The sequence below is a fragment of the Etheostoma cragini genome, chromosome 13 (assembly GCF_013103735.1).
Source record: "Etheostoma cragini isolate CJK2018 chromosome 13, CSU_Ecrag_1.0, whole genome shotgun sequence".
NCBI classification, from domain to species: Eukaryota; Metazoa; Chordata; class Actinopteri; order Perciformes; family Percidae; genus Etheostoma; species Etheostoma cragini.
Window position 1 is genome coordinate 16,875,010 of NC_048419.1, and position 14,307 is coordinate 16,889,316.

Here is a 14,307-nt window from a genome sequence, read left to right on the forward strand (position 1 = left end):
GAGTGCAAAAAAAGCAAATTATTTTGCCCTTTGCTCATTGCAATTATTATGTAAGCTAGCCCCAACAAAAAAAGTGCTGTATATATAGTTGAGAGTGCATTTATTTACAAGTAGGAACGGGTAGGGGGTTTATTGGTACCGGATTCATGCAAAAAAATTGCACAATAAATCGCAGGCTGTGGGGAATATGAATGTCTGTGTCAAATTTTTATTAAAATCCATCCCATAGTTGTCAATCTGCTGGTGTAGTGTCAGAGGAAAGGTCAGGGCATAGGGAATTTTGTACTTGGAGGATTTTCTGGGAGCCATGAATGTCTTGTCAACATCTCATGGCAATCCACCCAACACTTAATAAGATATTTTACCCAACTGACCAACATCGCCATCCTTAAAAGCCACTGGCTAAAATATAAAGGTCATGTAGATGGATTATCAAGAGAAATCACAAATGAAAAATGAGCTGCTACTTTGTGGAATCATAAGTAAGCAAGTTGTAATTACAATTTCTGTCATCATATCACCACGGTTTATGGCTGAATCGTTCATGTGTTGTTGTTTTTTAAATCAAGCTTTGTTAAACAAGATTTAATTATTCATACATTTATTGTTTCCCACAGACTGGTTGGACATGTCTAATCAGAGAAGGTAGCACTTTGTTCAGTAGATTCCTAGCTGCTGCTGATAGCTTAAGGGCTGTGTAAATGAGTCAACATGGACTGATAGTCATGTCATTATGTGAAATAAAAAGGAGAGGTACAGGAGGGGAGAGAGTAATGAAGCAACATGAAGCGCTGCTGCGTTTGAACCTGGAGGCCCTGAGCACGCTATTGTGAAATAGGTGAGAGAAAGACAAAGTTTAGGCAAAATTGAGACATTAGTTAAGACTGTGGTGTTTGGTGTTGCTCCACTGAAAGCCACGAGGCTTCAGAGCCTCAGGGGTCCAATCAAATACATGTTTTCAGTGCACCTACTGCGGCCTTCAACTCTTAGATAACGGCTTTCAAGAGCCAACTGTCAGCTTTGTTATTCAGATAGTGGAGCCTGTTTTGAGCACAGCAGTTTCTGGCTTTTGTCTCAAAGTGAAGGAGAGTCGCTCAGAAGCAGCGCAATTAGCTACAAGGACACAAAGACATTGTTCTCTTTCTCTTCTTCCACCTCTTTTCCGCCTTGTCATTTGTACACCTTCTCTCTATCTGCCCCGTCCTCTTGTGCACATTAATATTCAGTGAATGCAGAAAACAGCAGTGACACCATTTCTCTTTTGCAGGTGCAGGGATAAAATGAAACCTGGTAAAAAAGCAATTCTTTTGTTGAATTAAGTCGGTCAAAAAATGATGCTAAAACTGAGAAGACAAGTTAATTACGTTTTTTAGGATTAAGAATTAGGATTTTTACAAGTCAATGTTGAGAGGATAACTGAAATATTCCCTGTTAGACAAGGAAAGACTCCTGATTTATTATTTCTAAGAAGTAAATAATTGCGCTGAATATCACGTTATGTGTTAGACAGGACAAGTGGTCACAATATATGCATCTGTATGTAAGAAGGATGTAAGATCATTTTCAAACAAAATCTTAAGGAAATTATTTAGGTGACACTATTTGAGTGCATGCATGTAGTGTCCACCTGTTGTATTGGACTGATAGCCATTGAACAGAAAAAGAAAAGAATGATTCTGGCTTATTAAACCCTGGGTCTTATTTTTTGACCATTATTCCTATTGTTAATGATACCATTGTACTGATCAAGTGAATTGCTGAGAAGGAGAAAACTAAGGTTAATCATAACCTGAACTCCTCATTGGGAACATTCATGTCAGGAAGGTGAAACGAATCTCCTGTGCTGAACGTTTTGTCCACCCATTTATCCACCCAGACTTTGTCCTTTGCTCTCGACAGACAGGAGTCATGATTCCTACTGCAGCCAGAGAGCTTTGCCACTTGTACAAGAACATGTTTTGTAGTATTTGCTGAAACAACTGATGCTATCTCGAAAAAGACATGTGTTGTTAAAACACAGAATCCTCCTTTAATTGAGGAAATGGAGTTTGACACCTTGGTCAAACCCACAGTTTTTGAAACAGTACCTACAGTAACACAAGTGAAAGCTGAAAAGACAAATCTAAGAGTTTGGGAGTTTCACTCTGTCTCTTTTCCCTGTGCCCATCTCACCCCTTTAAACCTGTTTGCCTGAGGAGGGTTACATTGACAGTACTGGGGCAGGCTGGCTCTTTTTTCCCATCTAACTGCCGGCACAAAGCACAATGTTTTCCCTTTGGATTGGGGTCTTGGATTCTAGGCACCAGACCTCATTAGCATAGAGTCAAGCTCTACCAGATACCTGGCACCTGTGTTTCCTGTAGGAGGGTTTTTAGCTGTGTTGGGCATTGGGTGTCATGGACATCCTGAAGCCGAGGTCTGTTCCTATGCCAAAATAAAAGCAGAGTCTAGGAATTCACTGATATTACAATACACTGCATTTTTCTTTCAATTGACAGTTTTGCTATTGTATGTGTTATCTTTGTATGTGTGTCTTTTATGTTTTCCAGATCCAGTATCTCTAACGGCAGTCACTGATGTCCTAACAGTGTCATATATTTTCCTTTGTTCCTGTACAGCCACATTATGCATATCCAGTATTTAGAGGAAGCACATTTTTATTCCATATCTAAACAATACATAATGGAATATCTGTAAATCTAAAAAGTAATGCACTACAGAAGTATTTATGTCAAAGATAATGCTGTATTACTGTCAAAAACCAAACAAGACATCTTCTAAACTTTTTCTCTTAATTCCTATGCCTCTAGTAAACTCTGGACAACATATAAGATATAATATATCAGATTTTTTTTCTGGCCTTCTTGTACTTTGTCATTGTGTCTGGAGTGCAGCGATCATCTCATATGTCTTATTTATGTGCTTGTGCATGTTGTTTTCTGGCAGCCTTAACATAGTTGTCTTTTAATGTGAAATGTACAGTAAGACTATTGTGGTGACCTTTCAAAATTGTCCTCCTACAATAACACCCATCCACCCTTCCACTGCCTTCAACCTTTCTGAATATTTACCTGCTTTAACGGTTTATCTCCCTCGTCCAGGTGGTGGTAAAAACTCGCACGGAGTACCAGACAGAGAAGAAGAGGCTGAAGGTTCCCAAGGTGGAAGAGTTCAACATCAGCTTTACTGACGGTGTGTCTGAGAGACTTAAGGTAAGAATGAATGAGATCCGATTTGCTGGATCTGTATCTGCACTGATCCTGACCTTATTAAAGGGATGGGGGATTGAGTGTGTTGTTAATACAGTTTCTTTGTCAATGTCATCATGAAAAAATTCATGTTTCCGCTATCAGTTGCATTCATTCAGCTCTGGTATCGAATCTATGCTTACTATCAGCAGATATCAGCAGAGCAAATGTTTGGATCAGTGCTTTCCTACTGTACTTGGTCTGTGACTTAAAAGTAAAATGGGCATCCAAGTAGAACATGTCCTGTGTGTGGGTTGAGGTAATATTTGGCTCTAATGGGAAGCAGGATATTCCTTCATCGGACATTTTCCCCCTCGGTTTCCAAAAATGAAATGCAACCACAGTGAACATACACCTGCAATCAACTCAGACAGGTTGCTATGTAAATACTAAAGAACTAGAGATGCAAACAGAGCTGTGGACAAACAGATGGAAGAATTGGCAATTATATGATCATCTCATGCAGGACAGGAAGTATATTTACCCACGTAGGCTAAGTAGGATTGTGATCACAGGACTTTTAGATTGCATTTTTTAAATTAGTGTATTCCTACTTTTACTTAAGTAAGGGAGCTGTGTACGTATTCCACCACTCCTCTTGCCTGACCAAAATTAGGACAGGTGACTTAAGCTGTGTGGACCACTAACCTACCAGTCCTAAAACATCTACATCACCCAGGCACTGTCTGTTCCATTCTTCTGTCGTTAGGGGAGACCAAAGAGAACTCTCGTTGTCATGGCAGCAAAGAAAACCTCCCTCCATGGCAACCCTGACTGAGAGCGAGAGAGATTGAGAGGAGAGAAAGTGCGCAAGCAGAGCTGTGCACATGTCTAAGTGTAGGTGTGTGTGTAAAATAAAGGTGTATAACTGTCCTGAAACATCCTTTAAAGCAGAGGATAACAGAATGAGATCTCAGGCATCAAAAGAGGCAACAAACACGCTACAGTATATTCACACACTGCTAAAATGAAGCTGCTTCAGAGCATGCAGCCAAGGTTAAGTAGAAAACAGACTAACTTGGGCCTCTACGGCACTCCAAAGCAATGCAATGATCTTGGTGTTTGGAAATGGCAGCATCGGTGGACAAAAATGTCAGGAATCCTCTATGTAGAGCAACCTCTGTTTTGTTGTGAATCCGATTTGTCCATGAAGTCCTGCAGTCCTTTATTAATTTCATATACAGACATATGAAGGGGAACAAGCCCTCCATCCTTTTATGAGCCATACTTGACATCGGGCAGGTTGATCTGGTAGGAGTGGAGGGGATATGGATAAAATCTTCTGCAACAGTATGTAATATACCTATTTTTTTATCAAATCACAATATTGATACAGTATCATGATAAGAAATGTCACGTAAGAAATGTTTTATACCTACTATTTTTTTGACTAATAGAATGCACAAATGCATAAAACAACCTGAAATACAGTATATAAGGACTATCTTACAGTTGATTAATGTCTATCATCTCATGGTGTATATTGTCATATTGCCCAACCTTGTACAGTGATAAGCATTTATGAGAAGTCTGGATTTAAAAACATTTGAGGAGAGAGTAACGAGGTGCTTACAGTGAATTTATTTTAAATGGGCTGTATAGTAAAGGCTAGATTGAGCTGTTACTAGCATAACACAACTAAAGCCCTGACCAAACTGTCAGCGGTGAAGTTGCATTCTGGGTAATATAAGCACCATAGTATTGACAAAGACAAAGAATATGTGGGAACATCTCTAGTTCATCATCAGTCTGTCCAACAGTCCATCATGAGTATGACATACATTTTATACTGTAAGAGTGCAGATCTTTTAGGTGAAACAAATCAAAGCACAGTGTCAAAAATATCCACATTGCCATGTAGCATTGCTGAGCCAACTTGCTCATCAGAGTTGCTCCAAAATGTTGCAGCAGACTGTAATGCCATCCTGCCACTCTGCATCAGCTTCTGTAGAAATGCATTTCAGTGTGTGTGGTTTTGTGCAATGTCGGTTGGTTTTGGGTGCTCAACTGAACCGCTTGCTTGACTGACAGAGCTGATTCTGCAGACCAGACACACACACACACACACACACACACACACACAAATACACACACAAACGTAAACACACACAGCGTGCTGTGCAGTGCCGAGCAAACAGTTCTGGATAAAAGCTTGCACATCTCTTCTCTCTTCAAAGCTTTGCAGATTGTGTTGATGGATAAAGAGCTCAGAGTGTAAAATGCTCTCTAATCTGCCCTCCCTCACCGCCTCGCTCCTGCTTACCACTCTCTATCATTTTCTCCACTTCTCTATCCTTTAGTCCACTTCTCTCTCCTTCCATGATGCTTCTTAGTTTCTTCTCCTTGCACGTTTTTGCTCACTACATTGCTTTTTCCCTTTTTGATTTAAACTGCTTCACAGTGATCCTTCTGCAAGGAATGCAGACAGAAATAGGAAGGCAGACATTTTAATATGCACAATGCATAATTGCCTAAAGAATAAAGCAACAGAAATAATAAACAGTTATAATTTGGTGTAAAAAGGGCACAAGAGCAGATACACACTAATTGATTCTCACAAGAGCACTCCCCCCTGCTGTCTCTTCCTGCTTCTCTCATCCATTCTCTTCCTGCCTTTGGAGCAGGTTCGTGTGTCATAGCTTACCGTGCCCCAGTCCCCTCCCTCTTCCCTACTCTTGTTCTTGCCCTTGCCGCCTTAGTTTTATTTTCCTCCCTCCCTTTCTTTCTCTGTTTTTCTGATTACTCCCCTCCAACCTGACATACAGTGTATTCCCTCTAGTTGTTTTGTTCCATTAACAAACCTAGGAGAGCACATTCCCCCCCTCATAACTATCTGAAATAAAGACTACAAGCTGCATGTTGTTTAAACTGAACCTGGAGAGGTCTCAGTGGGACCGAGTTTAGTCTGTTGACATTTATAATGTTTGCAAAACATCTACTGTAGCTTGAGTCACGTAGAATTAAACATAAATACCTAAGTTCATTCATAAAGATGAATTTATGTATGTAACACAACACACTACTTCATTTGAAGTTTATTATAGTATGGTATAATCTATTATGGGTTAAGGCTGCATTTTTATTAAAGTTAAAAATGATTTCCTCATTTCATCTTTATTTATTTATTCGCATTTGTGGTGAATTTTATAGTTCTTAGTGATAATAATTTAATTTCTCGTGTGACTTGCCAGATCATCACTGACCATCCTTTGATTTCTACGAGACAGAAGAAAAGAAATTAATTTAGTGAGTTTTTTTTTTAGATATGTCCTTGTCGACAATGTGAAAATGGAAAAAATATATAAATATCAAAATTGGAATGAAGGATGAATATTGGGATAGAGGAAAGCTGCCGTTTTGTGGTATTTGCCGTATTTTTTCATATAAATTCAGCTCATTACCTTTTCTGCAAAACATCTCTTCTCTTTTGCTTCCATTTTTGCCACCATGCCTAACTGCACACTTTCTTATGAAGAAAAAATGCCATGAAGAGCATCCCTGAAAACCAGGACTTGGAAGAGAGGAAAGGATTAGTCTGGCACAGTAGGGCAGGGATTGAGAGATGCAGGTGTAAAGATTGATGAAAGCGAGATTTAATTTGTGTTGTACTGCTTGGTTTCTGGCCCGCTTGCTACCCAGAAAACATGGTGTACTTGGTTGGCTCTCACCTTCACACACACACAGACACTTCAAATCCACGTGCACACACCCACTCAGGGACTGACACTCCAACAAAAACCTGATCATGCACACACAGACAGTGACCACGTGACAGCAACGTTACTGCCAAGCTGAACCCACTCGGTGCCAGCAGAAGTTAGCAAGCCTGTGCAGGTAGCAAAAGGGAGAGACAGCAATAGTCCAAAGCAATTATCCCATTATTACCTCCACCTCGCCTTCTGATAAAAGCTTTGCGGCAATCTGCCGCCTCCACAAAAAACCTTCAATGTTTTTCAGGTTGGAGGTAATTACTGCTGTCTTTCGTAACCTCGCACAGCCTCCAATTCCATTTATTGTTCATCCTTGTTTTGTATGGATGACTAAAAGTACGCTCATTACAGGGGATAGCAGTTGCCAGCTTTCAGTTAAACACACACACACACAAACACACACACACACACACACACACACACACACACACACACCACACACGCACACACACACACACACACACACACACACACACACACACACACACACACACACACACACACACACACACACACACACACACACACACACACACATTCAAGTGAATAATGGGGGAACAATTGATTTACTTTCAGCATTACTATAATATGCTGAACCTTATGTGCTGTTGAAGAAGGAATAACATAGAGGGAGGGGAAGACGAGGGCAGATACTTTATTTTGGCTGGTGTGGGAGCACCAGTATCTAAACTCCTCTGCTGCACTTGGTATACAGCAAGTGTTATGAAGACAGAGATCAAACTGTGTTTGTATGCGAGTATTAACTCCCACTGGTCCTCTTTTTTTCTTATCTATAAATTTAAAACTATTGCATATTTAATTGTTTGATTTGTTTCAACATATTTTCATTTGAATTTGATGTCCCAATGCATCTAAATGTTCCGGCTGCATGAAGACACTGACGATCACACTTTACTAAATCTATCTTTACTAAATCTTTTGTAAGGAAGTAAATGAAATAATAAACTAGTTAAGTACAGAGTTGTGTGCCGCAAATGGTATTTTTTAAAACATTCTGAATATTATACTATTAATGTTTATCAGATTTACTCTTATTAATGATTGAAAGTACACTTTCCATTCCCTGATTTATTTTTTCTAAGTTTCTAAAGCCACTTAATGTCCTCTGTGAGTCTATATTTGAGCTAGCTTACATACTAACATGCAGAATAATTGCAGGTATAATGTTTAGCATGTTAGCATGCTATCATTTGGTTAGTTCCATAAACAAAGTTAATCTGAGGCTGATGGGAGTGCATACGTTTTAGAGGTACTTGGTCATAAATGGCTGTAAACCAATATAGTGGACACTTTTGAAATTTGTCCTGATGTACAGGGTCGGGGCTAGAAGGGGAGCACGGGCACCAAACCCCCCTGAAAGATAATACCCCCTGGTGTGCCCTTTATTGGGCTGGAGTGCTGTCAATCTGACAGTTGTGATTCCGTTGGATCAGAGTTCGGTCACAGCCTGTTCTGCCACTTTCCCTAGCCCTCGTCACACGGCCATGAGGACTATCCAAAATTCTGAAAACATGGAACTAGCACTGGAAGTGTTTTTTTTTAAAGTGACAGAGTGAGCCTATAGAAAAATGTGTATTGTATTCGGATATACAATTTTGACGAAAAAAAGTTAAATTAATAATGAATGTAACGTTTTATTTAGCATAATTATGTACATTATGTCGTAATATCCTATCCAGAGCAGATTTTCTATGCTTTACTCGGATTAGATTTCTCTCCCTCTCATCATCTGTCCAGCTCACACTTTTTTCTCTCCCTCTTTATCGTGTCGTAAAAAGCCAACAATTAGTGGCAGCAAATTCATCAAATTCAATACTTGGAGGCATCTTTCAACGTTTAAAACACACACACACACACACACACACAAACACCACTCACTCACTCATTCACTCACAGTTTCTGTTATTACCATGCCCGTTCCTATTGGCAGATATTCTCAGACATCTTATTGTTCAAAATTGGCTTCTGATAAAATGAACTAGCCAGATGTGATCCCTAGCCTCCTTGGCTTGTACAGACACACTTCAAGTACACACACTTTGACTTGCTGACTGTTAAATAATGAATCGGTTGAGGCTGCAACGTTCGGTTTACGCCTCATCTGAATATGATGGTTGTATTGACTTTATGTGAGCAGAAGATTTGGTTATCAGTGTTAAACAGAAAGGAAGAGGATGCTGGTAACAGGCTAAAAATTGTAAAGCAAGACCAGCATTCAGCTGGATGGTGCCGTACGTGCGTCTTCACGCTCCACTGAACCACAAACAGTCCTGGTTAGATCAGCCTGGCGTCCCAATGCCGAGTAAAGTCTGAGTCATTTGTCACTGCAAAATGGTCCCCTGTGAAACTGACAGACTCTCAGACAGGCCGGACGGAGAGACAACTCACAATCTTCAGGACCAGATAGAAAGGCAGGCAGACAGAAAACAACAGAGACAGACATCGCTGCTGTGTGAGTGATATTTGGGATGATTTATAAGTCCAGATGGCTTCTGTTCTGCTCTACTTGTTGTTAGAGATCCCACATCAAGCAGAACCTCAAAGGACAGCAGACTTCAATCACCGTCTGCCATCATTGTAAGCAGATGTGAATACATACACAGTACATATTAGGGCTGCATGATAATGGCCCAAATGATAATCACGATTATTTTGATCAATATTGAGATCACAATTAATTATCACGATTATTTGTTGATTTTAACCAAAACAAATTTTATAGTCACATAGGCTATGTCGTGTGTATGAAATGTCTGTATCGTCACTGCGCTGCATTTTTATGAACTATTATATTTTGGCCATGGGTCACATGTCTCTCCCAGGTCCAGCAGCGCCATCTCACACGCTATTACTCTACAAACTGAAGTTATCATTCAATAACTTCTTCTGGGTTTTTTGACGTGGCGGCCACAATAGCAGATTTATCGGCAGAAACACTGGTACAAATACAGGTTTGCCACTCATGCTTAACATTATACAGCTGTGTTAATAATAGTGGACCGGCGGCCGCTGTGTCTCTCCATGTTGTATTCGTGTAACGCAAAATTAAACCATATCGATATAAACAGCATTGCTTCGTTCGTGTAGAGGCAGCTGATGCGAGGACATTAGCACCGGTAAGACAAAAAATGTTAGTCGCACCCTGGAGCACTGTGAGCTAACAGACACTTACTAGCACTGGTCACTGCTGTTGTCTGAAAAACAACACAGACGGGACAAAATGTTGTGTTTACTAGTAAACTGGAAAACCTTGTGACTGATGTATGACCGACTGCTAACTGTTGTGGAATTTTCCTCCCGTTACTCTGTCCTCTGTGACTGTCTACATCTAGAAACTAAGCTGCGCGTTGCAGGGAACAACTCTGATTGGGACATGATCAGATTGTGGTTTACAGAGCGGTAGATGGGCTTGGCAAAAAAAATCAGAGCGTTCTATGAAATGACGCATTTAAATATTGCTTGATCAAGCAAATTTGATTGTGGGAAGCCAAAATTGTGATCGTGATTACAATTTGATTAATAGTGCATCCCTAGTACATATAAATCATCTTTTAGCCATTCAATAAACAAGGAACTCTTGAATAATATATTGCTGCACTTTCCTAAAGGTCAAATAGAGAATCAAATTAGTGATTACTGAAAAATAATCCTAAATCCATCTAAGATGACCATCATGCCTTGTTTTGTTGCATCCATACTCTTTTGTACAGAAAATTTTAACTCAGTTGTCAGGGGTTGCCAAGGCAAAAAAGGATTTCTGACAACACAACACAATCTAGTCTAATCCAGTTTTAACAGATTCTTAGTGAGAGGATCATACCAAGTCACAGTATCTTTAGGTATAATTGGCTGGTTGGAAACTGCCTGTGAGCATAATTATCATCTTCGCCTTTTGTTTTAATAGCCAGCAGGATATATTTAAACTTGTGAGCATATTTCAACAAAATGGGGTGGAAAATTAGGCCATTGCCAGAGGAAAAAGTAATTGGTGTTTGGTGCTGATCAATGAGCAATATTTAAAAGATGTGTTAACATTGCAAGATAAGGCTTTTTTTCATGACCTGTTGGTATTACTTGATTGAAAAAATACCACATGCATATTATGATGAATGCAGGCTGTTGTTTAGCTAAGTTGTGTTGAGTGTTTTTTAGTTTTTCCAAACACCACTAAATGGAGTCAAATAAGATTTTTAAAAGTTTACAAAAGTATAGCTTAGATATACTGTAAACCACGTTTCCTCATCTGTAGTTGTGTGGGTTGATCAGATTTGAAGCGGCTATCATTGCTGTTACCTTTGAGACTGTGGGATTTAAATGTAATCTTTTAATTGAAGCCATGTGCAGATATGATGGGTTTTAAGCAGATTAGACTCAAAGAACAAATTCCTATTGCTCAAAAGAGCATGCTCGGTTCATGGCCAGTCAATTTCAGGTTGATAGAAAAGGAGACATGAGCCAAAGAAAAAAACAGGCTTTGAGGTCACTATCTTGAAAATAATAAAAGATAGCTAGCGGACATTGTGCTCCCTGTCCTCAGCCAGAGTCCTTCACTTTGCTGCTGTAGTTCTGACAAGCTGAGCCATGGGAGCAATTAGGATGACTAGTCTAACCCTCCACTTCTCTTTTTTTTCTCTGACTTTAACATCTGTCCTTGCAATCGATCCAACCATCTCTCTATGTTACTCATGCTGTTTTGCAGCCCAGCCATCAGCAATATCACTGTCTTTATTTATTATGAGTATTCTAAATTGTCTTTCTGTTCTATTATCATAATTATTATGTTCCTTCAGCTCCCCTATCTATAATTTCAGGCTTAAAACCACATATTCTGAACATTGTTTTTTAACTGTAAAGCGCGTTGACTGACATACTTGACTCTCCACACTTTCAACTGACTGTGAAACAGTAAAAATGATGTATTAGGGCAGCAGGCAGCTTAAAGTCGCTCCCCATCATCTTTTTGACTCTTTTTCAAGACAAATCCTCACACTGTCCTCTCCCCACTGGATTCCTATGCCTCACTCAAATCTCTACATTTACTTACTTAGAGTACAAGTAACAATCCTTTCTATCTGTCTACTCAACTCCATTTCTTATATTTCTTCTCTGAACAACGTTGTCTTGTGATTGTAACAGCAGGATTGTTAGATTCTCATGGCATTCCCATTGTTTACCTGAAGCAAATTTTAGTTTTGTAGACACTGCAAATTGCTCTGCGCACACACGCACGCACACACGCACGCACGCACGCACGCACGCACACACACACACGCACCAAGTTGGGGAACATATGCAGGAACATAAAACATTCCCAGGAGACTTGAAGCAGGGGATACATTAGAGTAATGAACCTTGTCTTATGATGTAAACAACATTTTAGAGGTGTGCAAAGTGTCCTGTGTGTGTGTGTGTGTGTGTTTGCGTGCGTGCGTGCGTGCTCGTGAGCATGTGTGCGTGCGTTTGTGCCTGTGTAGAGGCGGTTACTTGCATTAATAATATCTCTTCTCCTGCAACATCTTCATCCAGCAGAGTACAGGACCTGATTAGCAAATGGAATCCAGATGTTTAGTGTCTCGTTAGGGAACTATTACTGATTCATAATTAGTGTTTGTTTGAGTGTTTTTTTGTGTGTGAGCGCTCGTGTGTTCACATTATTGAGGATGCATTTGAATTTGTCCTAATTATTGATTGGTATTGCCTATTTCCTCAGTGCATAGGTATGAGGGTACAGTTTAGATTTCAGATCATATTTTAAGAGCAACTGAGCATCATCATGGACCACCATGATGATGGAGCCACCCTGGAAAATATAAACGTGATGTCTATTCATTGCGCTCTTGTTTATGCATTTTCCGTATTGTCTCTTTTCTGTTGCTCATTTCTGTCATTTTAAGCCCACCTGCTATTTGATTTGGAGTCTATACCCCAAGAGCACATTCTTCTCTAACCAATATGACAGGGTGCTCTGACAAAACCTTTTGAAGATTTGTCTCCATAGAGACCTTGCTTAATTGAGATTCATTAGCATAATTAGCATCTATCTCCTGCTGAACATGTACTGTCTCACTTGCTACTGAACTCATAGAAATCTGCGAGCATGTGAGAGAAATACTTTTGATGTTCCTTAATGACATGTCTTCTTGCAAAGCAGCATTAGAGGACATATAAACTCACAATAACTCTATCTATATACACACACACACACAGACGATTTCATGATAGAGATTGTAAAGAGTCCGCTCCAGTCTCTTCAAAATACGCCAACTAACTATGGACAGACAGCATGTTATCTTTTAGGGTGCAGGATTCAAGTCTGTTGTCTGCCAGCTAATCATCAGTGCAGTTGGCTCCTTTGTGATTCAGTTTAAAAAAGGTTTGATTTTTACAAGTCAAATTGACTAATATGGATGTGATGTTGTGGTTTAAGATGATTAAAAACTGTAATTGTTGAACTGCGGCGACCATAATCTGCACAGATCTGCAAACATATAGTTTAAACACATTCTGTAGGAAGCAGAGGCCTCACGTTGCTGCTGCAAGTCAGTGCAATGGTCAAAATGGTTTAAAAGAAAATTCAACAACTCTTACTGCACTTTTTGGGACTAAGCTGCAGAGGACGTTTATGTACAGAGTTATTCAGCTATGGGCGTGTACACACAGTCACAGAGCAGCATGAAATCATGACATAAACATACACGCCAACTTTCTTAAGCCAAGTGGCGTGTTATTTGAATGCATTTTGAGCTATCCACGTGTATGTCTACGCTGTATACAGCGGACGTAAACATACACGCCAGTTGCCGTGTTATCGCGAGAAAAAAGCAACGGTTGAATTTAGGAAATGTGACACACGGTTGGGTTTAGGAAGCGAAGAACCGTCCGGGTTCAGAAAAAGAAGAACGGGGTTGGCTTTAGTAAAAAAAATTAACACATGGAACACGATCCCCAGTCTCCTGGGTGAAAGTCTCTTCACAAAGGAGTCCCTTCCACCACTCCAAACAACCTCCCTATGCGGATTTTCATAAAGATAATGCAAGTCAATAGAGGCACAAAAGTGTTCATAAACAACCTAAACACGCCAATAATGACATATTGGCGTGTCATACATACGCTGTTTTATGAGATCGGTCTGTACAGAGACAGAGAGAGAGAGAGAGAGAGAGAGAGAGAGAAGGGGAGATTATGTGCTCATACCAGATAGAATAACAACTGTTATCTTGTGTGTTTCTGTATTTTTTTAGTGTAAGTGGTAAACATGACCAAATCTGTCTTAATTCTTGAACTGTGTGATGTAAGACTGCTAGCATCAACGCACACTCCGATGTAAC

General features: G+C 39.8%; 1 protein-coding gene across 1 annotated transcript in view; it reads left to right on the top strand.

The window, feature by feature from the left end:
- The window catches only part of nsg2 (neuronal vesicle trafficking associated 2), a 33,292-nt gene that overhangs the window by 6,350 nt on the left and 12,635 nt on the right, over window positions 1-14,307 (top strand). The window contains exon 3 of the mRNA XM_034890228.1: window positions 3,102-3,212. Coding sequence (XP_034746119.1) covers window positions 3,102-3,212 — 111 coding nt within the window. The remainder of the gene's footprint in view (window positions 1-3,101; window positions 3,213-14,307) is intronic.